At 37.4% G+C, this 25738-nt stretch overlaps 1 protein-coding gene across 1 annotated transcript in view; it reads right to left on the bottom strand.

Moving 5' to 3' along the window:
* Positions 1–25738, bottom strand: part of CDH8 (cadherin 8) — a 242569-nt gene that overhangs the window by 195018 nt on the left and 21813 nt on the right. Inside the window, exon 2 of the mRNA XM_039218320.1 lies at positions 6373–6492. Within this exon, the coding sequence (XP_039074251.1) occupies positions 6373–6492 (120 nt within the window). The remainder of the gene's footprint in view (positions 1–6372; positions 6493–25738) is intronic.

Genomic DNA, 25738 nt, shown 5'->3' with positions numbered 1-25738 from the left:
TAATACAATAAGACAAAGAAAGGAAATAAAAGGTACACAGATTGGGAAGGAAGACATAAAATGTTCCTTGTTCACAGGAACAGAAAGGAAGACAGAAAGGAAGACATAAAGCATTCCTTGTTCACAGATGACATGATCATCTATGCATATAGTACAAAAGAACTGACAGAAATAAAAACAACACCAAAGCCTTCTGGAACACATAAGTAACTACAGCAAGGCTGCAGGATACAAAGCCAATGTTTTCATATATAACAATGATAAATTTGGAATGAAAAACACCATACCTTTTTTATTAGCACCCCCAAAACTGAAGTACTTAAATACAAACCTAGAAAACATATAGAAGATCTATATGAGAAAAACAGCAAACTTCTAATGAATGAAATAAAAGAATAACTAAATAAATGGAAAGATATTCCATGTTCATGAATAGAAAGACTCAGAACCATGCGGATGGCAGATCTTCCCAGCATGATCTAAAGATTCAAGGCAATACTAAGCAAAATATCAGCAAATTGTTTTATGGATATCAACAAACTAATTCTGAAGTTTATATGGAGAAGTAAAAGACCCAGAACTGTCAACATACTACTAAGGGAGAATTAATTAGAAAAACTGATGCTTCCTGACTTCAAGACACACCAGCTGCTACAGTAATCAAGACAGTGTGGTATAAGTGAAAGGACAGACAGAGAACAATGAAAATCAAAGAAATCAAAGAAAGCCTATAATGGGATCACATAAACAAAATCAACTAATATTTAACAAAGGAGAAAAGGAAATGCAGTGGAGCAAAAATAATGTCTTCAATAAATGATGCTGGATAGCCACATGTAAAAACAAAACAGAACCCAAATACGGACCCTACACCCTTCATAAATATGAACTCAAAATGGATCACAGTCCTAAATGTAAAACACAAAACTATAAAACTCCTAGAACATAGGAGAAAATCTAGATGACCTTGAATATGGCAATGACTTTTTAAATATAGCACTAGAGGCTACAACCCATGAGAACTGATAAGCTAGACTTGAAACTTAAAATCCCTGCTCTAGAAAAGGTACTGTATTTCACTGAATGAAAAGGCAAGCCATAAACTTGGAAAAAATGTTTACAAGAGACATATCTTATAAAGGACTGTTATCTAAAATATATAAAGAACTCTTAAAACTAAGCAATAAGAAAACAAAAGTACTAATTTTTAAAAATATGTGTCAAAGACACATATAGACACCAAAAGAAGACATAGAGCTGGCAAATATGCTTATAACAAGATTCACCACATCATGTGTTCAGGGAAATGCAAATTAAAACAATGAAATACTACTACACATCTATTAGAATGGCCCAAATCCAGAACACTGATAACATCAAATTTAGGTGAGTATATGAAGCAACAGGAACTTCCACTAATTGCTGGTTGGAATGCAAAATGGTACAGACAGTTTAGGAGACAATGTGGTGATTTCTTACAAAACGAAATATATTCTCACCATATAATTCTGCAATTGAACTCTTTGGTATTTACTCCAAGGAGTTGAAAACCTACATCCTAATAAAAACCTGCACATGATGTTTATAGAAGCTTAATTCATAATTTGCAAAACATGGAAGTAACTAATATGTCCTATAGCCGATGAATAGACAAATCCACTGTGGTATTCCCAGACAAGGAATACTATTTAACTCTTTTCAAAATGAGTGATCAAGTCATGAAAAGACATGGTGGAAACTCAAATGCATATTACTAAGTGACAGAAGATAATTTAAAAAAACTATATACTCTTGATGAAAACTATATGACATTCTGAGGCAAAACGATGGACACAATAAAAAGATCAGTAGTTGCCAAGGGTTGCTGGGGGAAGGGAGGAATGAACAGAAAGAGCTCAGAGGATTTTTGGGGCAGTGAAAATATGTACATTATAATATTAAATATCCTTACATATTTGTCTAGAACTATATAATGAACAACACCAAAAATAAACTCTAAGGGAAACTATGGATTTCAGTGATTATTATGTGTCAGTGTAAGTTCATCCTAGGTAAAATGTGTATCATGCTGGTGAAGGATACTGGTAATGGGGGAGACTATGCATTTGTGGGGAAAAGGATGTATGAGAAATCTCTGTCACACTCTTTCAATTATATTCTAAACCAAACACTGCTCTAAAAATTTTAAGTGTTTAAAAAAATTGTTTAAACTTAAAGAGAAACAATTTATCAAAATTATTACCAAAATACAAATTTCACTATGCTGGTTTTTTAACAACAATAACAACAACAACAACAACAACAAAAAAGAACGGAGGGGAGCACCCAGGTAGCTTAGTCAGTTGAACATTGGGCTTCGGCTCAGGTCATAAGGTCACCATTTGTGGGTTCAAGCCCTGTTTTAGGGTCTGTACTGACAGCTTGGAGCCTGGAGACTGCTTCGGCTCTGCCCCTTCCCTGCTCACACTCTGTCCCTCTCTCTCAAAAATATATAAATGTCAAAAAAAAAAAAAAAGGAACTGAAGAATAATTCCACATTAGTAGAAATGTATATTGGTATTTAAGCCAACATTTTCTGTCTCAGTTATTTTGTATCACTTCCTGAAGTCATGGGCAGACCAATTATGTAGAGGGTTTGCACTCTATAAGAGGTATATGGTTATATAGGTCTTTTGTATTGAGTTTGGACTCATTCTGAGTATTTCTTTATTGTGCTAGAATTTAAATTTCTAGGTCGAAATTAGTGGTCATTTTTTTCTTAACTTTTTAAATGTTTGTTTACTTTTGAGAGAGAGCAGCGGAGGGGCAGAGATCAAGGGAGACACAGAATCTGAATCCGAGCTGTCAGCACAGTGCCCAATGCGGGGAATCGAACTCACGAGCTGAGAGCTCATGACCTGAGCCAAAATCGGATGCTTAACCAGCTGAGCCATTAAGGTGCCCCTAAAATCAGTGGACTTTCTTAATGGTTTTGATACATAGCCTTCAACTTTTTTCAATAAATGTAATTATTAATACTTTTACTATTAGATCTTGACTAAATAATTTACTACTAATCCTGTATATTACTGTTTTAAACATCCCATTTGCTGATTTGGTAGGGCAAATTCATTTACTTTTTTGTGTTTGCAACATGTTGTGACAGCCACAGAGAACCACTGCTTGGATTTCTCTTGAACCAAGAATTTGCCTAAGAATGCAGTTAGCCGACATCTTCCAGGTAAGGCTTCTTTAGGGTTAGTTTCAGTTTGCCAGCTGAGGACAGCCTCCCAGGAACATTGAAACCAAATGAGCATGGTAAGACGGTATTAACGCCTACCCATGTTTGTAAAATATAAGATTTCTTTTAAGAGTCCCTTTTGCTCCAGGGACCTCACACATTTGGCCAAGATGCTGTCAAATCTTCACTGCCTCTCCTGTTTCCTCTCTGCTTAACTTGCACGGGTATCGGCTATGCATCATAAAAGGACAGGCTTCCCTGCCTAATCCTGTTTCATGCGTCTCATTGAATGGGTGTTTCTGTCCCTCCCAAAATTCATATGTTGAAATGTATTCCCCAATGTGATGATATTTGGGGGCAGGGGCTCTCAGAGGTAATGTGTCATGATGGTGAAGCCCACAAAATAGTATTAATGCCCATATACAAAGAGGCCAGGGAGCTATCTCACTGTTTCTACAAGAATACAAGTCTGCCATCTACAACCTGGAAGTGGGCCCTCACTGGAATCCTACCATGCAGGCATCCTCATCTCAGACTTCCAGCCCCAAGAACTGTGAGAAATAAATTTCTGTTTCTTCTAAGCCACCTAGTTTAAGGTATTTTGTTATAGCAGCCAGATCTAAGACAGTGCTTCTTTGATCTTTCATAGCCCTTCAGAGCTAAGCCACTTCTCCTCATTCTGTCTCAATGTCTTCTTCTCCAGAAGACGTAACTGGTACACATCTTTTGGTTGCCAGAAAGTGTGTTTACTTCCCATTTGCTTACAAAATAAAAAGCCCAAATGCTCAACGGTCTTTGTCCTTTTTTTCCATATTTTCCCGACATAAAAGTTTTAAAAAGTATTCTTAATCAATTTCTGTAAAACGTTTATGCCCTTATCTACCACAAACACTCAAAAAATTCCTACCAGTTTCAAAACTAATTTTTTTAAAAAAACAGAGAAAAGGACTCACAAAGGCAAATTTAAATTGTATGGAACAACGTATACTTTGTTTTCATTTGAACACACCCAAGTGTAATTATGCAGGCATTCACACAAAAATGCTTATATTTCACTTACACCTATTTGTGTTGCAGCAAAAAAACTTAAGCTGACTGCTGATTATTGAATTTAGCCTTGATTTCCTTCTGCACTGTGTCTGCTTTAGTTAAAAATCTCAACTTCACTCAACCAATATTTATTAAACAATTACTGAAGTATCAATCTCTCCATTTTATTTCTCACAGTAGTACCTGAATAAACTTTCTAAAATATAAAACCAGATAATTCTGTATCTTTCAAATCAGAAACGGTAAGGCTAAAATAAATGTATGTCGAGATAGATACTCATTATCCTGGGTAAAAATGTAAATATTAAATGTTGCTGACATTTGATTAAGCAAATGGCAATATATGTCAATGAGACTTAAAAGTACCCAAATCCTCTGACTTAGTAGGGGACTTTTATTATCTGTACCCCACAGTAATTTATTCTTGATATATGAATTATTTAAATGTTATCACCATGCTCCCTCGTATTTATGTTGAAAGCAAAAATCTGTCTTCCAAAATGGATTGTGAGATACTTGTAGGCTGACATTAGCCTTTGTGAATTTTTCTCCTTATATTTAATTCAATGTCTGGCACACTGTGGATGCTGAATACATTTTTGCTGGATTATACTGGGCCTGATGAACAAAAGGATCCAAGTGTACAAATAGTCAAGGAGCAAAGGAGAAAATGATTCAACTCCACTTAAGCAATCAATGCAGTTCTGTTTTACAGAAGCCCCTGTACCATATTTATTCCCTGGGAAAAGTAAAATTCAAAGATGGCTTTGAAATTAAGGACCTGGGTATGAGTCCCAGTACTGTTCCCAACTCTGTCACTGTGACTTTGGCCAAAAGAACATCTCCAGACTTCACTGTATCTCTCCCTCTCTCTCTCTCTCTCTCTCTCTCTCTCTCTCTCTCTCTCTCCCCCTGCTCCCCCAGCTGACTGCCTTCTCTGACACTTCACCTAGGGTCATCAAGGAGCCTAAATGAAATGAAGTTTATGACAGACTTCCCTCTTAACTGAGGAAGAACATGTAATTATGCCCCTAATTAATGTCTTTTAGAAGAGTTCTTTCCTGTTCCTAAATCTAAATTCAATTTTAAGCCATGACCTATTTATATATAAATGTATTTTTTCTCACTTTTAAAATGAGGATTTTACTCTTTGAGTTAAAAAAAAGCAAAGAGAGGTTTTAAATTTGTAATTTAATTAATAATTGACTTAATGGTAAGACATGGAAATTTATCGCAATAATACTGAAAACTCATGAATCAAAGAAATTATATTATACATATATGTCACTATGTATTGAATTTGTCAACTTGGAAATTTGCATACCGAACCACAAGATACAGAGTAAAACTGTATGCAAAAGATATTGCTATTTATAATAATATTTAAATGTGCTATAAACATTTTTGTTTTGTTTTTGAAAATAACTTAATGATTTCTAAAATCTGTACCAAGAGATCCAGGATATCGGCTGGGTTTAATACTGGCAATACTACTGCTGCTGCTGCTGCTGCTGCTGCTGCTACTACTACTATCTTCATAAAGATCTCTAGCGGGTAGATACCAGTACCCTGATTTATAAATAAGTAATCCAATAGCAAATATAATAATATCCATCCATTGGATGATTACTACATGTCATGCACTATATGGTTGATATTTATTACCTGATTTGATTTTCATTATAACACTACTAAATAGATTCTACACCCAATTTATAGGTAGAGGAGTTGAAACTTAAAACGATTTATAAATATTACTTGCAAAGTGCCACAGAACAAATAAGTAACTGACTTGATTCTTAAATCTGATATTTAAGTGTACCTAATGTATAAGCACATTTTCCCCCCAGGATGAAAAATGGTGCCAGGCCATCTGTTAAATAGGTGATATTCTATAAAGGGTCTGCAATTTGTTTTAATCAGCATCAAAATGATTGCTGGGCTTGCCATGTACCACACATTGCACAGGAATAACACATTCAAATATTATTGATACAGGCAGTGAAGTACTTAACCATGACATTTCATAATCCAAATCCCAAGAAAAGTGTTTCCCTGAAGCAATAACATGGTAAATAGAATTCAAAATTTAGGCCACAAACCTGTCTCAGGCTCAATGGAAAAATAAGGCTGCCCTTCCAAGATACTATAAACCAACTTTGCACTGTTTCCATAAACTGGGTCATCAGCATCAGTGGCTGTTACATTAGTGACAGACGTACCTAAAAAAAAAAAAAAAGAAGAAAAAGAAAATAAAAGAAAAAAGAAAGAGAGAGAGAGAAAAGATAATAATTAACACATTATCCTTTGCCAAGAGCTAAATTTTGCCAACCATATCATACAGAAATCCATGTGTGGGAATAAGGGAAAAAAATCTCTTCAAAAATATGGAGATAAACTACTCTGTCATAACTTCAAAAATATCTAAGTCTCTTTAAAGAAAGAGTACTGCTAGGATTGAGTACTATATAAAGATAACCTTTTTAGAATCAATATTATTTAAGATTCCTTTTCTGTTTTCATTTTAAACATATCTATCAGAATCATGTGGGTTTGGAGAATATGGAAAGGAAACATATCAAAGAATCATGAAATACAAAATTAATAATATAACACACAGCATTTAAGCTATGTAGCATTAAGTTACAACTGAATGTACCTGAAAAAAAATGGCTGCTGGAAAAACTGCATAGAAATATCAGAGGAATATTTCATCCATTTTATCTACTTCTTCAGAATATAAAATTAGATTGGAACCACCAATTAATCAGCATGTTTAAGTAATTACACCTTATGGATAACAGAATCAAAACTGTTTTTTCAGATTCATTTTCTATGTGTTATTCACTCATTCATTCAGCAATTAAGTACATACAGCTTGCCTGACAGGAAGTAAATCTACTAAGATGAAATCTACACTGAAGAAGTCTACAGTTTGGGAATGGAAGGGAAGAGGAGGGGCTTCCCTTCACACACACACACACACACACACACACACACACACACAGAAATTTAGTGAATGCAATAGCTCCATGTCCAGACCTCTTCCTTACTCCACATAGAGGGTGGTCAGGGACAGGACAGCTTTCTGTGAGACATTGCATTTGACTTACATTATTAAAGACAGGTAGAGTTTAATCAGGAGAATGGCAGGTAGGAACTCCAAGCAATAAATCAAGCAGAAGTAAAGGCAAAGTAGTCCGAGAGACTTGTGAAATTCTGGGAACTGCTAAAATTGGGAGCAAATGGAGATGTCTGGTGTGGTGACAATCTTCAAGTTCTGTGAGGACAGAGTCGATGTCCTTAATTCAGTAAGTGTTGGACACATAATACAGTAAAACCCTGGATTGTAAGTAACTTGTTCTGCGAGTATTCCACAAGATGAGCAAATAATTCTAGTAAATTTTAACTTGATCAACGAGCAATGTCTTGCAATACAAGTAGCATATGATCACAACTGAGCCAATGGTTCTTGACGTTTGCTTTGATATACAAGTGTTCTGGATTACAAGAATGTTTCTGGAATGAATTATGGTTGCAAACCAAGGTTTTACTACAATTATCAAACATTTATAATTGAATGGATGGGCAAATAAATAAATTATCTGATTTAATGAGAAACGGTATCTAAGTGGCACAGAGGAGTTGCTTAACAAGTAGACTCCCATATAGATTTCTTGGAGAAATTTTACTGGGGAGTTCTCTCTAACTGATATTTGTGGGGAAGTAAACAGGACCTTATGAGGTGGAAAGAGCCCTTGGGCTGTGATGCACTCAGACTCCACTGGACACTCTATACCTGAGATGGTCATTGAGGAAATGGGGCCAGACCTTTATACTGCAGCACAGTCCAGTTATTGGATGTGGGAACCCTTCTGAGAATGGAGCCTTGGCCTTGAGCCATGCAGCTCTCTTCAGCTGGATGATCTTCAGCCCTGAGATACCAATAATCAACTATCTCAAGCAGCAGGGGGGAAGAATGTTTTCAACCTGAAGGGCAGATCTGAGCAGGATAGCTCCATGTTTACTGAAATAGGATAGAGCTTTTGCAAGAACTTGCCAATCAAAGTATTTTTAAGAGTGTGAATTATGGTCACTGTACAAGAAAAAGTAGTAATACCATTTATTGACCGGTTGATAGTCCTATGAAACTGGAATTTCTACTCAGCAATGTGACTCAGAGGTTCTACAAAATCTACAGTTAGAAAATTTTTTTTAAAAATGCACCTCATGTTGGTTGTGTAACACATTCCATCAGACTCTGGGAACAATATCAAAGAAAAAAAATAAGACTCACTTTCGAAAATAACTCATCAACTAGCTGGCAAAGATGAGCACATGAAAGTACAATATTTGTAGGTATTTGAATATTGCGTGGGATGTAAAAGAGCTGGAGGAAACCCCTCCAGGTAATAGGAAGAAAGTGAAACAAATACATTTTAGGAGGAGATCTGATTGGACAACTCAGTCATCAAGCTAACTTTGGAGAGGCAACCTGGGGCACAACCTGCATACGTCATTTGAACGCCCAGATGGGCAGTGTTGGCTTTTCCTGCAGAAACTAGAGAAGGTATTTCAGTTAGAGGCCAATCCTATGCTGTGGGCCTTTCCTCTGTTGGTGACCCAGATTGAAGTGGAGGAAGTGATGTAGAAGATCAGGAGACCAGACTAGATATGAAGTGACAGCAGTAGTACAGTTAGGGGGTGGTAAAACATTAACACTAAATATAGATCTCGATGCTCATTTACTTAATTTCATCATTGTACTAAGATTCCATAAGGTGTTCAAATGAAGGTAAACCGAGTGAGGGGTATACAGAACTCTTTCTGTACCTTTTCTCTAGGTCTACAATTCATTCAGGAAAAGTTAAAGAAAAAAAGAAAAAAAAAAGAATGAATAGCAAGAAAAAGACTCCAGAGTTACTGAGAGCTGATAGTCTAGAGATTCATGCGAAAGGGTGAACTCTTCCATGCAGAAGTCCGTGAAATCGTTTGTTTTGCTTTGTTGAGTTGTCTTGTGTGTGTGTGTATGTGTGTGTGTTGTGTGTCTGTCTGTCTGTGTGTTTAGGAGAAATGCTTCACACCCCTCTCCCCATTATAAAGTAACACCATTATCAGAAAAATGAAATCAGGTGTGACATTAAGCTAATTCTGTTCTAGTCACTGCCTAGGCACTGGAAACAGAGAACAAATAGTCAAAAATTCCTATCATCACTAAAAATACCTGCTAGTGGGTGACTTTTAAAATGAGAAACACCTTCATAGAGAAAAATAAATAAATTTCTCAACAATGACAGAATCATGGCATATATGTGTGTATTTGGGCAGAGAAATGTGTGGGTTACAGTTTTACAGATGGGATATTTCCAATCTACACTGAAACAATTACCCATATCTTTGGGGAAATCATTTAACCTGCTTACCCTCAAGTTTTAAATCTACAATACACATCAGAATCATTGTGAGGGTCACACCAAATAATCTATATAGAAGCTTAGCACAGAAATTATTACATGCTAAGCCAATGAGCCCCATGGGCTCATTTTATGCTGCCTACATTTTAGAGTCTGGGTTGAAAAATATTTAGATTTTTGGGGTACCTTTCAGATCAATGGCATGGCAATACAGGGATCGTGGTGGACTATTTCTAAAAGTCTTCTCACCAACTCTTAGGAAAAGCCATTGTTCAGAATAAATGTAGTTGGCCCTAGACTTTTTTATAATTTAACTCCACTCCTCCAAAGAAACATTAATTTCTATCATGTTTACTTTGAAGAATTCTTACTCTGGTTTGTTTCTATATTAAAGTATTTTTTAAACCATTCAAAGTGTATAAAGGTCCATGAACGTGATTTTTCCTTAAATGGAATTTATGGATCTTTCCTGGGAACTTCACTAACACAAGACTGATGATGATTCTGTCTGTTTTCATTGATTAATATGACTTGATTTTCTCTTATTGTCCCATCATATCACCAAACATTGAGGCAGGAGGAAGAGGCCAGATTTCTATCATTTCCATGCTCTGTGTTTTAGTTTTTTGCATATCCAAAGACAACCATTTTTCATTCTGCACACTTCAAAGTTCTGTGTGAGAATCAAACGGGATGATATTAAGTAGAGACAAGGACTAAGAAGATACATTTGGAGTCATACTGTCTTGAACCAGAACACTTGTTTTATATCCATCTTCAACTTCTAGGAGTCCTCTGTCCATGGCCAAAGTAACAAAAATTTTCTAAGCTTTGGTTTCTTACTCTGTAAAAAGGTAAGAGTAACTGCTACCTCCTAGGCTTGTTAAGATAATTAAGTGTAATAAGTTATGCAAACGGTAATGAAGAGTCATTGACATTTGATATTTCTGAGACCTACTGTCACTGTTATACTACATACATTACATGTGCGTCCATGAGAGATGGAATAACACACTCGTCTTTTATCATTTTAAGGGGTGGTGGATGCTGTCATTTGTAAGTGTTGTGCCTAATTACTTTAATAGTAGTGTATTTCCTTGAATTTGAGGAGAAAAACAAAAAGACATTCCCAAATGTCACAATATATTCATGTCCTTAATAGCAAAGTAACTTAGAAAATACACACACACACATACACACACTCTATCTCATGTCAGTTTCCTCTGTGGCATAAAATTGCTGGGGGCTCAAAAGTAAAATGTATTTGGATGTAGCAAGCACAAAGCCAGGCAATGGGCACATCATCAGTACAAGTTTCCCAGTGTTATCTGAATGAGTGGCCTTCAAATCAATGCCCTCTTAGCCCATGCAAATCTCGTACTTTTGCGAAGATGAACTACTGTGGAGGGCAATGCAACATAGCTAAGCAAGCTTTTACCCACATCCTGATCCATGATATTTCTGTCCGATGTCTGTCTTCCCAGGAAATCCGCATCCTTCAACTTTAGACATCTGGAAATGAAAAGGTAGCACTACTTCCCGTCAAGGATAATATTTCTCCTAATAGTGATTCAAGACTGTTGATGCACCTGTACACTGGAATAGATGTGTGTAGAGGTTTTGTGGGTGCATTTATCAAGTGATTACCCAGAGAGGGGAAAATGGATGCTTTGAGGTTAATCTTGAAGCAGAAAAGATTTCTAGTCAAGCTGTGGTGTCGGCTTCTCCATGGAAATGCATGCAGAATGCAGACCACAGAGGCAAATTGAAAAGTGTAAACCTTGCAGGATAATGTTTCTTCAAAGCAGCAAGTGTTGGTGTGTGATAAATAGGACCCTGCGTAATACCCAGGAAATATAACAACAGGATTCTCTGTTTGTGTTTTCATTTGGAACTGTTTCTGTCCCTTTGTCGAAGATACAAGAGACTCATTTAGCTGGTGACTAAAAATTTGACACGGTGCCATTTCTCCAAGAAAGCCCCTATTATAATCCAACTTGATGCTGATCCTAATTATAATAATATAGCTGTTGTATTTCCAGCTGTTGTCAACAAAAATGATCCCTGTCACCACAATGCATCCTGCTAGTATCAATTCAAGTATGAATACGTCAATTCCAAGGTGCACTCTGCTTTTAATAAGCCCATTTTTCTGCATTTAGTTTCTTGGTTAAGTGAGACTTGCCGACGTGCGCTTGGATTTTAATTAACAGAAGGCTCACAGTATCATTTGCCTCCTGCCACACCTGAAAGTTCCCTCCCGTTAGCAGCAGGGCCCACACATCTTCCCCCTATAATGACAGCAAACACTACAAGCAAAATTAACCATCAAAACTTTTACACTGTCAGGTTAGAGGTTCCAGTTTGCTGACAAACTAAGATGAAAGGCCTTCGGGAAAATAAGATGTTGGGCTTGGGTAGTGCAGCTCTGTTAGCTAGACTATACTTTTTTATGAGCAAGTCAGCACACCAATTCTGCACATTATTCAGAAAGAAAAATGCTGGTGCTGACACTCTGAGCAGGAAAACAAAGGTTCGGTGCAGCGTGAAAATGTACACACTGGAAAAGCTAACTCTTATGATGAGAAGAACATAAACCCCATTTGCAAAAAGTCATTTGCAATCCATTTTCAGAGAAAAAGCGTTCTGATAGCAGGTGGGAAAATAAAGCAGCAGAACCCTTGCGGTAACTGAAATTCAGAAAGGTGTATGTTCCCAGCCCTCCTGCTACCATCTTCAAACTTTTGCCTTGACCTTCTGGCTACCCAGACCCAAGTTCGCTACGTCCAATCCATGGACAGAGTGCCCGGCGCTATCATCTGAAAATGTCTTCCTTAAACATTCACACATACCAAAGATCATAGGCCTAATGGGTCACAGGCGCAATGTCGCAGGCATTCATCATTTTAATAAAACCTCAGCCCATCTTCCCTCATCCTCCTTGTTAATTCTCTCAAGCACTAGGCAATACAAGAGGTAGTGAGGCACCGGTGTTACCATGGCAACGGTTTTTGGTTGTTGTTGAACAGCAGAGCGATAATTTCTTAAGGCCTGCATAACCTGTTGACGTTTAAATTATCGCTTACTAGACGCTGAAGCATCTGGCCCTGGATGTTTTAAACGTGTGATGCCAAATCCATTATTTTTTACTTTTATGGAAATATGCTCTGGGAGTCTAAGGCCATACCACCCTGAACATACCCGATCTTGTCAGAAATATGCTCTGGGATACCTCTGCACATGATGGGAATGTACTTCTACAGGGTTTTTGGTTGTTTTGTCACCAACCTCCCCCCCCCCCCAAGTTACAACAGAACACAGACCTAATATGCTTACAGAAAAGCTGAGAATAAATGCAGGCAGCCAATGCATTTTTCTTCACGTCCCTCCAAATGATACCATAGTCTTCAACACTGCATTCTCCTGAAGGGCCTCAAGCAAATCCTCCCAGTGTAAAGATGATCTAAATCCTATTGGTAGCTTTTTTTTTCTTTCAGTTTTGCTATTTAATTATAGAAGACGCCTGCCAAATATCCAAACCTCCAAGGGACACCTTAGGGGATCTTTGGAGGATGAGGAGGATTAACATGGATCAGTAAAATTCATGGCTTGTTTTTTTAACCCTACACATGGAAAATTCTTTCTCAGCCAGGCTCTGAGTGAAATAAAGAGTGAAATGTGCCATCTGTAAGCAGGAATACAGGATTTTACTTCCTTCTAGGAACTTCTGCTTTAAGCAACTACTGGTTACATGAGGAAAGTTGCAGTCAAGGTGAAAAGAGAAGATCAAATCCTTTTCTTCTTTTTGGGGATCAATCTTGCAATTTATAAGAGCCAATTAAGCAGGAGGCAAGGGGAGCACGTGCTTGCCATTTCATTTCAGAAAACGGTCTTTAAGACATACACCACACAGTGAGATCCTAAACAGTCACTTCCTCCTCCATCATCTTTTGCAAAGGCCTAACCATTGCTCACTGGGTGTTCTTCTCACGTGCCAACTCTCTGCCTGTAGTAAAATGTTGCTGCCAGGTTCTACATGCTCCAAATTGAATTTATTATGGGACCAGGGACAGATTCTTAACTGCAGTCAGGCGGATGGACAGCACCGAAATGTATCCTGTCATTTCTCTGGCTCTGTGATTTGGGACATAAACTGGAGAAATAAAATTCCATTTCCATATTTTATTCTGGAGCATTTAGAGGTATAAGCAGTTTTGTAACTTAATGCAACATCCATGCACACTAAACATTGTTTATAAAATGAACCCAAAACTTCCTGGAACAATTAAACACTTCAGAAAAGGCGTTCAAGCATACAGATGTCTTCTATTCACCCATGCATCATTCCCATGAACATCTGTAACATGCACTGGGAGAGAGAAGTGAAAAATATTGTGTAACCGTAAAATATCAGCCATGTTTACTATGCACAGGAGAAAAGTACCTTTCGTGTTTCTCACAAACAGCGCCAGGATGGTGGCCTGCCCACTGCTTTTGCAAACAGATAATGAGGACGATTGGAAGCCTGGTTGTGAAAACTAATAAGCTGTCTGTTTTACAGTTCTATGTGCATAAATAAAGCCTTTCAGAATCAGAGTGACTCTTACAGTATAATGGGACCAAAAAAAGTATGTTTTCTTTTCTTAGGCTGCCTATTCCCAGCGATCAAGACTTCGCTAATCCGTTACCTATGAAATGAAATCCTATAAATATGTAAGAAGTAAACTAGCATCATTTATGCTTTAGACTGGCAACTATTTCCATCCCGACCTTGCAAAATCATGCCACCAGGGGCTCTGTGGGCACCTTCTCCCATGTGTCAGGGTTGCAGTTGGCAGATGCTTCCTTCATTATATTTTATTATATGAACTCATCCATTCATTCACACAAAGTCTATCTGTATGGTAGGTGCTATGAGCTGAGCTCCAAGTTAGACGTGGAGGGCACAAGAATGTGCAGCAGACTTTCTGTCCTGAGCGGGTTTGACATTTATTTGAGCAATGTTTTCACAAGGTTTCACTGTACTACAGGAAACTGCAAATCTTTGTAAAATTTATTTCTAGAAGGCATCAGCACGATGTCATGGAACACAGGCGTATGCTACAATTATAATGTCAGAAGTTTTGCTCACGTCCTCTTACTATTAGACTGAGATCATATTCTACATCAATTACTTGTCACTTTCACGCAGGATTGTTCTTTTACATCGATGAGACTCAGTTTCCTAATCTAAAAAATTGGAATATCATGTACTTCATAGTCTTATTCATATGGATAAACAATCTGTATTCCCTGGCTGAGGGGACACTGACTTGAGCTGACCCCTGACTCTCTGTGGCATGCTATATGTGTGTGGACATATTTGATGAAGGATGAATTTGAGCTTTAGAGGCATGAGAACAAAATTATAACCACTCGAGAGGCTGTTCATTTTTTAATCTTTTAGAATGAGCTTAATTCTCTAGTTAAAAGCTAGGAGTTTTAAAAATGACAGTACCATAGTTGTGACAATAATCTCTTCCTTTCCATCTCCCCCTCAACTTTTGCTGACATATAACTAACCAAAAAATTTTAGTATATTTAAAGCCATCTACAAATTGATGGTTTGATATATGTAGACACTGTGAAATGATTACCACAGTCAAATTAATTAACACATCCACCACCTCACATGGTTACTTTCCACTTCCCTATCCCCAAATTTCATACCTGGCCAAGTGAAAAACCACCGAACCATTGGGTTACTGAGAAGGCAAAGTCTTAGACAAAAACAGGCTTACGTGTAATATCATTATAGAGCAATGGTTTCAAGGACATTTTCTTTAAAAAAGCATTCACTAACTCACCCCAAAAATGCCATCCTGGATGTGCTGCTCTCCATGATGCCGATAGCTGAAAAGGAGGGGAGTTGGGCTTATTTGGGCCCTTCATTATCACACTATATTTTTAATGAGCTCCTACTATGTGCCAAGCCTTCTTTTAGGCACCTAATAAGAGACTTTGCAGTTAGAAGAGTGTGGCTTTCTTGAACGGCAGACGAGGAGGTAGCCAGAAAATAACACGACAAACCAGGGATGTGATAAAGTGCTGTAGGGGAGATAAAGGTATTGAGTCACACAGGAGGGTCAGCTACAAAGCAAAGCAAGGTTTCTGGGAGGAGAGCGCAGTGATGCTGAGATTATATTTAAGAACAAGAATGATCTTGAGCCAAAGTTCAGAGGTGGGGTCGCAAATCGGGAAGAACCCCATGAAGGAGGTTGGCAAGTTTGGAGCTTATCTCAGGAAAACATAATGTCAGAAAAGGGTTTTCAACATTCTTTTACACCAGAGGTTTCTAATCTTCCCAATGATTTATTTTTTATTTTAATTTTTTTAACCCACACACTAGCTCAAGCAAGTACATTCCTACGATTCCCCAACACATCCAGCTAACTCGTGCAGACCCAGATTCAAGACTTAGTTGTCCCTAAGCTGAATTGTCCCCTCTTCTGAACTCTAAAAATACTTCATTTGACTGTCCTTGGGGACATCTTTTCCTTTTATACTTACACTGAAGTGTGCACAGATTTTTTCCTTTCAGACCGAAAGCTTTTTTTCAAGGTTTTAAGATATGTATTTATATTTCAGAGAGAAAGAGAGAGAGAGAAAAAGAGGGAGTGCAGAGGAGGGGCAGAGAGGGAGGCAGACACAGAATCCAAAGCAGATTTGGATTCAGAGCTGACAGCACAGAGCTGGATGTGGGGCTCAAACTCAAAAACTCTGAGATCATGATTTGAGCTGAAATCAAGATGCTTAAAGGACTGAGCCATCCAGGAGCCCCTGATAGCCATTTGAAAATATTCTTATTCTTATTCTCTCAGACTTTCCCATCTAATCCTCCTCTCCAGAATTAACCCACTCCTCTGCAAGGTGGCCTCATTCTTTATTTATATCAGAGGTACAGCTCTACATTATCCTAGTGGTACAACCACTAAGAACAATGCCTGGTATAAAATATTTATTCTTTTAATCTTTGCAACAAACCTTGGAACATCTGTTAAGATGATCTCCATTGACACAGAAAGGGGTAAAACCTATAATCATAACCAGTTACAGAGGTTTCCAGCCTCATAACTACGACACTGGTTCTGAATTTTATATCTTCAAGTGCAGAGAACACAGCCAAATATTTTTATTTTTCTCTCCAACAACTCAGAAAGTGAAGTAAGTATTTTTATAAATAGATGAATTAATGGTTCTTTCCTTTAGGAAGACACATTCAAAGATGAAGAGTAGGTTAATCCATTAATGTCTTGAATTATTTGTTGTTTCTATTGTTTGGTCTCATTTTCATATTTTATAAATTCATTAGAAAAGAAGGGCCCACTCTTGTGGCTATAAACAAAATCTAGTATAATATCACTTACTTATATGAGCTCATGAAAACTTCCTGTAGAAGAATTGATGGCCTGAAGACTTTGCTTGGGGTCTGAGTAGGTGGAAAGTGTCTTTACCAGGGGTAAGGTCCCTCCCAGAGACTGGGAAGAAGGGCAATGATGTTAAGTTCCACGGGTGACAAAGTGAAGCCTCTCTAGGTTATACAATCTTGCATCAAGGAAGGCTGCAATCACATCTGGGAAGGCTAATCTGTAAGAGCCAATTCAAAAACTTAGACGTCAAAGATTAGCCTATCATTGTGTGAAAGAGCAGCCCCAAACCTTCCTTCCAGGCAGGGCAAGCGTGGTTCTGGCAAAGAACTGGACTAGGAGATTCTATTCAAGCGTGAATCAACAAAATCATTTGATAGTAAAGAGCAGCAGCAATGGTCAGGGGTGGGGTGATGGGAGAGGGGACACGATGGTGGAGGAAGGTTGATCTGTCCTTCCCTGCTGATGGAGCTTGAAACATGGTAGGCCCTTTTCTGTACGAATAAATCTTTGGGGATTTTCCGATGAGTGACAAAAAACAAAGATCTTCTTCCTATCTTGCTAGAATATGCTTAAGGAAATTCTGCTTAAACTGGGGAAAATAAATAAAGATTGCATTCTGGATCCTGAGTCACTCCTTGCTAGATGTTCCACCAGTATTATATATGGAAGTCCTTTAATCCCTATTAGAAAAAAAAAATTGACCAACAGGGTACTATGGACTGCATTTTTGTGTTTCCACCAAATTCATATGTTAAAATACTTAAACACAATGGGGTATTAGGAGATGGGACTTTGGGGAAAATAATTAGATCATGAAGATAAGGTCTTATAATGGGATTAGGGACTTTTTTTAAAAATCCAAGTTAGCTAACATATGGTATAATAATGGTTTCAGGAATAGAATGCAGAGATTCATCACTGACGTATAACAATGAGGGCTCATCCCACAATTGTCTCCTTAATGCCCATCACCCGTTTTGCCCAACCCCATACTCAAAACCCCTCCAGAAACCCTCAGTTTGTTCTCCATATTTAATCAACTCTTATATTTTGCCTCCCTCTATGTTTTTATCTTACTCTTCTTTCGTTTCCCCTATGTTCATCTGTTTTATTCCTTAAATTCCACATATGAGTTAAATCATGATATTTTTCTTTTTAGGAATGACTTACGTAGCATAATAAATTCTAGTTACACCCACTTTGCTGTAAATGGCAAGGTTTCATTCTTTTTTGATTGTCAAGTAATATTCCATTGTGTGTGTGTGTCTGTAAATATATACACACACAGACACACACACACACACTATATCTTCTTTACGCATTCATCAGTTGATGGACATTTGGGTGGTTCCTATAATTTGGCTATTATTAATAGTGCTGCTATAAACATTGAAGTGCATATGCCCCATCAAATCAGCATTTTTATATCCTTTGTATAAATACCTAGTAGGGCAATTGCTGGGTAATAGGGTAGCTCAATTTTTAATTTTTTGAGAAACCTTCATACTTTTTTCCAGAGTGGCTGCACCAGTTTGGATTCCTACCAGCAGTGCAGAAGGGTTCCCTGTTCTCGTATCCTTGCCAATATCTGTTGTTGTCTGAGTTGTTAATGTTAGCCATTCTGACAGGTGTGAGGTGGTAGTTCATTGTGGTTTTGATTTGTATTTCCCTGATGATGAGTGACGTTGAGCATCTTTTCATGTATCTGTTAGCCATTTGGATGTCTTCTTTGCAAAAGTGTCTACTCATGTCTTTTGCCCATTTATTCACTGGATTGTTTGTTTTTTGGGTGTTGAGTTTGACATGTTCTTTATAAATTTTGGATTCTAACCCTTTTTCTGATATGTCATTTGCAAATATCTTCTCCGATTGCCTTTTAACTCTGTTGACTATTTCCTTTACTGTGTGTGCAGAAGCTTTTTATCTTGATGAGGCCCCAACAGTTCATTTTTGCTTTTATTTCCCTTGCCTTAGTCGACATGGCTAGTGAGAAATTGCCGCGGCTGAGGTCAAAGAGGGCTGTGCCTGTTTTCTCCTCTAGGATTTTAAAGGTTTCCTGTCTTACATTTAGGTCGTTCATCCATTTTGTTTTTGTTAATGGTCCACATTAATTCTTCTGCATGTCACTGTCCAGTTTTCCCAACACCATTTGTTAAAGAGACTGTCTTTTTCCACTGGATATTCTTTCCTGCTTTATCAAAAATTAGTTGGCCAAACTTTGTGGGTCCATTTCTGGGTTCTTTATTCTGTTCCATTGATCTACGTGCCTCTCTTTGTGCCAGTACCATACTGTCTTGATGATTAGAGCTTTGTGATACAGCTTGAAGTCCAGAATTGTGATGGCTCCAGCTTTAGTTTTCTTCTTCAACATTACTTTGGCTATTTGGGGTCTTTTCTGGTTCCATACAAATTTTAGAATGGTTTGTTCTATCTCTGTGAAAAATGCTGGGTTTTTGTTTTGTTTTGTTTTGTTTTGATAGGGATTGCACTGAATGTGTAGTTTGCTTTGGGTAGTGGGATTAGTGCCCTTATAAGAAGAGACAAAACAGTGTGCCTCTCTCTCTCTCTGTTCTCTACCATGTGAAGACACGGCAAGAAGACAGCCACCCAAAAACTAGGAAGCAGGTTCTCATCAGCTACCGGATCTTCTGACTCCTTGATCTTCCCAGCCTCCAGAACTGTGAGAAATAAATGCTTGTTGTTTAAGTCACCCAGGCTGTGGTAATTTGTTATCACATCCCTGACTAAGACACAGTATATCACCTTCTCTTATTACCATGGTCTAGGTTATAATTTAAGAAGCTGTCATTCAACTCCAGTTCTACCTGACCCCCAAATCAACACTTCTCCTACTGTATTAAAAAAAAAATTGAGATATACAGTATCCGTATTCTGGTATTAGTATATTTTAAATTAAATTTTACTTCTCATAAACACATTGACTTTCAATCTGAAAAGAGTTACAGATATACCACCCATCCTAATTTCAAACTCTAGTTGGGGCAGGGACAGTGACACCATTAATTATCTCCAATTATGTGCTACATACTCACTACACAGTATCCTTTACCTTCCCTTATTCATTTTTACTTTCCAAATATACCTGTTATACTGATACTGTTGTCTCCAACACTCTCAAAAATGTGGAAAATAAAATGCAATGAAACCACATACATATAGTAAGGCATACAGGAAGTGAAGAGATACTATTCTAACTCACTTTCCTTCTTTTCTCAAACCCAGAGAACTTAACTCTCAAGTTCCAGCAACCTTACCATAATTAGTCAAGTTTAGATGCGTGTCTAAAACCTGACCATACAACTAAGAAATGCACACACATATAATCCTTACAACTAACCATACTTGGCAAGAAAACTTCACCTTAAAGAAAATTAATTATAGGATTTGAACTCAAGTCTACTAAGATCAGTTCCTAACCCCATCGTTGGTAACTCTGGTGCTAACCTCTCACTCCTACAAGGAGGAATTTGGGGACTACAGTTGAAAGCCTCTTTTCTTTCCCCCAGTTCATATTAACAGATGTATGAGAAAAAAATCTTCTACAATTTTACTTGAGAAGCTAAATGTGGTCACATTAACTAAGCAGACTGTAGCATGGAAACAAAATTACTAGAAGAATGTAGCAAGACCCTGATACCTGTATGCCTATACAGAGATGGGGGGAGAAGGTTATGGAAACTCTGCCTGCCTTAATTAAAATCTTGGCAAAAAAAAAAAAAAAAGAATATGTGAAAGACTAAGTAGGCATTGGTTTACAAAAATATGACTAAGGATCTGCCAACAGTTTGAGTGGTTTTCAAATGGAGAGGATGGAAAGAAGAACAAAGAGGGAGAGAGGATGACACACAAAGATAATGATGATTCTTCTAGCCCTGAAGATATAAAGCTGAATCTGAGGGGACCATACCTTTAAAGAGTTCAACAAAGTAGCAGGAGGAAATTGAATTAACTTTTCATTTCTTCATCTTACTCTTCTATCTTTTTGTTTGTGTCCTTTTCTCTTTTAATTCTCCTTTCCTTAGTTCCTTCTTCTCATCCTACAAATATTTATCGATTGTTGGACACCATCAAACCGTGCTTGGCCCTGGGGTTTTAAATGAATAAAGGTCCTTCATGGCCTGAGAGGAGGGCTCACAGACTAACAGGAGGAGAGTTATGGGAAGAAACACCACCACACAGACTGTAAGTTAGTTATGTTCAAGGAGTAGTGTGTGTGCAGAGGGGACTGGCTCCTAGGAAAATGTGGAAGGCAGATTGGAGGTGTGAAAATGCAACCTCTCCTGATGACATGAAATGACAGGCAGCTCAACTTCAAGGGTGTTCTGTGATTTCAGAATACTGACTTTACCATGAGAAATGAAAGTATTCATGTCTGTATAGTTATATGATTTATCAAAATTCTATCCCCCAATGTTTATCACATTAAGGTAAGACCTCTTCCAAAATTGGTTTTTTTTTTTAAAGAAACAACTCAAAATGCATCAATTTATTTATTTGTATGACATATTTGGAAATATCAATATTTTCTTAGGTTTGTTTAAATTTTCATCATGATGTGCTGGGAAAGAGCTCAACTAGGTGCTCACAAAAGGCAAATGTGAACATCAGCAGATGTGAAAGCACACATGGAGAATTTGAAGAAACATCAAAGAAAAGCCCAACTTTGCTTTAGAAATAACTGAAACTATAAAGTACCTCATTCAGTTAAGTGGCATTTCTACTCTTCAAGTCTTCCTAGTTACCACAGTTAAGAATCTTAGGTGGGATGGGAAATGACTATATATATTTTCTTAAAGTTGTGACTTTCTGATTCTATTTTATAACATCTATGACTTTTTTTTTTTTTTTAACATTTACACTACCTTTGTTGTTTACCCTTTGGGCTAATTTGTAGTTGACCCCAGTAATAGAACCCTTTTAACCAACATTTTGTGACAGACAATCATTGATTTAGCAGTCCTACAGAATGCCTTAAAAATCAATGTGTTCAAAGAAGGAACTGGTGGGACTTTATAATATCACATCTCGTTTTTATCACAAATTTCCAATTTACCAAGTTCCTGTCTCATTATTTATACCAGACAGGGCATGCTGATGAGATACACAACCCATTCTGTCCCTTTTGGCAATCCATTTATAACTGAAGCACAATTAATATCTTTACAGCTGTTCTCCAGGCACAAAGAAAAATGTGGCAGCAAGGATTTTGTACATGTTTGAGTATAAATGTGTGAAATGAGGAACACCAGGATATGTCTAAAAACAGTGGAATCTGAGCTTTTCTTGTTTTTAAATTCTCCAGAGAAATATTTTCAAAATAGTATTTCATACAGGATGTGTAGCTACTTTAGTAGCTCTACAGATTCCCCAGGAAAATAATTAGGAATCAGGATGGTCATTAAATACAAACTTCTCTCATGACATTCCGTCAAAGGAAAAGCACAGAGGCAAAATCCACAAATTCCTAGAGAATTCTGTATCATTTTGGCTGCTGTATTTCCAACTCTTGTCAATTGCTTTTTCTTACTTTCAAATATCAGTCTTTTCTTTTAATTAAATACTGATAATTACTATCAAAAACAGAGGAAACACTATATATATGTACACACACACACACACACCAAGTATTTACTTGAGGGATTACCTAATTTAGACTGCACATAAACCCTAAAACTTAGATTAAATCACTTTCAGCTTTCTGAAAAAAAAAAAAATAGGAACAAGTAAGTACCCAAGAAATGTATGTTGTCAATTCATTCATATGCTCAATTACAGATGTTTTCCATTTGGGTATTTACAGAATAATAATAGTAGCAAGTACCCCAGTAGTTAGTACAGTCAGGGAAACAAAACACATGATACACACATACATGCACACACATATGTATAGGTATGATTGATAGATACATACATGTAGATGTATAAATATGCTCAAAACATTTGAGTTAGTTATTCCAGTGTTTTCAAGCTATCCTAAAGAATCCAAAATATGAGCAAGTTTTTTTCCTTATGTGATTGTAGAACAAACAAATACCTATTTAAAAACACTTAGGGGCATCTGGGTGGCTCTGTCTGTTGAGCATCCAACTCTTGATTTCAGCTCAGGTCATGATTTCATGTTTCATGAGATCGAGTACCTGATTGTGCTCTGTGCTGACAACATGGAGCTGGGGATTCTCTCTCCGTCTCTCTCTGCCCCTCCCTCTCTTTCTCTCCCTCTCAAAGTAAATAAGTAAACCTAAAAAAATGTAGAATATTATTGATAATAGTTATGATAATAGCAAATGTTAAAATAGTAAAAAAAGATAAATAAAAAGCTGAAGATAGGATATAATAAATGAACACAGTCAAAGGAAAATGCTGACTGTTTATAAAAAGAAAGGGGAAGAGGGAATGGGAAGGGAGGGGAAGGGAGGAGAGGGTAGGGGAGGGGAGGGGAGGGGAGGGAAGGGAAAATTAAAATGTTTAGGTCACTATCACTGGTTCCCATAACCAACAGATGTGAGAACTACAATCAGACGCTCACTCTGACTAGCAGCAAATGGCATAAACTATCCTATGTTTTACTATGTCATACTATGATATGCCCTATGTACTGTGTAATATGTACTATACTATATTATTCATATATGACAAAACAGAAACGAACTTAGCAGCTACTTGAGAATCAGAATGTGGAGACACTTAATGGACATATTTTGAAACTACCAAACAAGGCATGATGTGTCAGAAAACAGAGCAGCGTGTCCAGTTAGAAAAGAACTCTGCTCTGGGTGAATGATTCCTTCACCAGGACCAGAATCTCCAGAGAAGTGGTATTTAAAATGCACAGAGATCCCTAGGTCCGAGCCCTTGGAAAACCAATTCAGAATCAGAGGAGGGAGCAAAGAGTCCATGTCACCATGCCCTGGCCCCTCGGAAAAATGCTATATTTGTGAGCGGGGATGAGGAAAGGGTGCTTTATGCCCTTTGAAAAGTTATACGTTATTTCAAGTTTTAATTACAAAAGTAATACATGTTTGCTGTGGGAAGCACATCTCTTTTTAGTAGGTAACTCAAAGAGACACCTTAGAAGGCATAGAAGTCTGGGCTTTTAGTACTGTACAAAAAGTGTTAAGTAGTTAATTAGCACCTAAATTCTAACGAGCAGCACGTGGAAAAGGGGGTCACACCCTGCAACCAGGAGAACCTGAAGAACTGCAAAAGATAATAGCTTCAACTCTACTTTTGTAAGTATGTAAGCCTACATGTTGTCATTTTTCTATAGCACTAAGGCATTAGACTTCTAATTCGCTCTCTAATTAGAGCGTCACTTGTATGAATGTGTTTTTGTTAATGGAAATCAATGATAAATACAGTTGCTGATACATAAAGTTTTAAAAAGGTTATTTAGACAATCATAGGCATCCACTAGACTCTTAATTTACACACCAAAAAAGCCTCAAGGAGGCTGGATTCTTGGCCCTACCTTTGTTTGCTGGCATATCCACCCAGGCAGGCAGGAATAAAAATCTCTGTAGCAGTGTTTTCTGAACTGTGTCCCATGCAGTTAATTAAGAAGTGCATTGTGAATCGGTTTACATGAAATTCTCAGGCTCTCCCCCAACAAAGAATTCTATATGGAATGGTATATATATCACCTTGTCTATTTACTGTTATTAAACAGTTGTGTGGTTGTAACACAGTAAGCTCTCAATGAATTTACTATGTTGTATAAACAGTATCAAATATTGTCTTCAATCAATATGACAGGCCCAGTTTAAAAAATTATCTTCTCAATGAAGTGGCTCTATCATTGTTCTTATTTTCCTTTGGGAGCAACTAGACACATGAGAAATTAAAATAAAATAAATCTTGCCTAAGACCACACAGATTATTGAGCTTCTATTTTTGCCAGACATGAAGCTAAAACCTGGGGAGTCAAGATTAGGTAAATAAGCGTAACATACCACTTGCCCTGTGGAATTCCTCATTTCACAGCATTTGGGTGGACGTGTTTGAAAAGCTCTAGTAAGTTAGGCAGGCAGTCCTATTAGGTGACAGCTTTCATAGGTTGAAGCAGACAATTATAAACTCGGCACAACTCTGAGGTCTTGTGTCTTTCTTAAAGTATGTTATGCTGTTTCTGCATTTCATTCCCTAATATATCAACATTATTTCTTTAAAAAAAAAAAAAGAAACAGCTTTGCCCATTGTTCTGGCAACACTTCAGAAAGATGTGTCACACCTCTCATATTTTGTTTTCAGAATCTCCTGGCACTCTACCTTGGACTCCAAGTAAAGAAATATGGCATTAGAGTCACCCACTGTGCAAGTGGTTTGAAAGCGGTCTCCAGACCAGGAGCATCAGCCTCCACTAAAACTTGTTAGACATGTAAATTTTCAGCTTCCCTCCAAACCTACTGAGTCACAGACTCTGAGGGTGAAGGTGTGAAACTATTTTAACCAGTTCTGCCAGTCTTCCCATACACATTCAAACTATGGAGCCCATGTATTACATGTCCAATAGCAGTACTATTACACCGTATCAACACAGTCTATGATGTAAAAAATAAGCCACTAATAGTATGTGTTACATACTGCTTTAGCTTCTCTCTACAGATTTACAAGCTTCTGAGTAAGAT

This window comes from Hyaena hyaena, unplaced genomic scaffold (genome assembly GCF_003009895.1).
Source record: "Hyaena hyaena isolate Hyena2069 unplaced genomic scaffold, ASM300989v1 scaffold_749, whole genome shotgun sequence".
In the NCBI taxonomy this organism is placed as follows: domain Eukaryota; kingdom Metazoa; phylum Chordata; class Mammalia; order Carnivora; family Hyaenidae; genus Hyaena; species Hyaena hyaena.
This window is presented reverse-complemented; position numbering and strand designations above follow the sequence as displayed.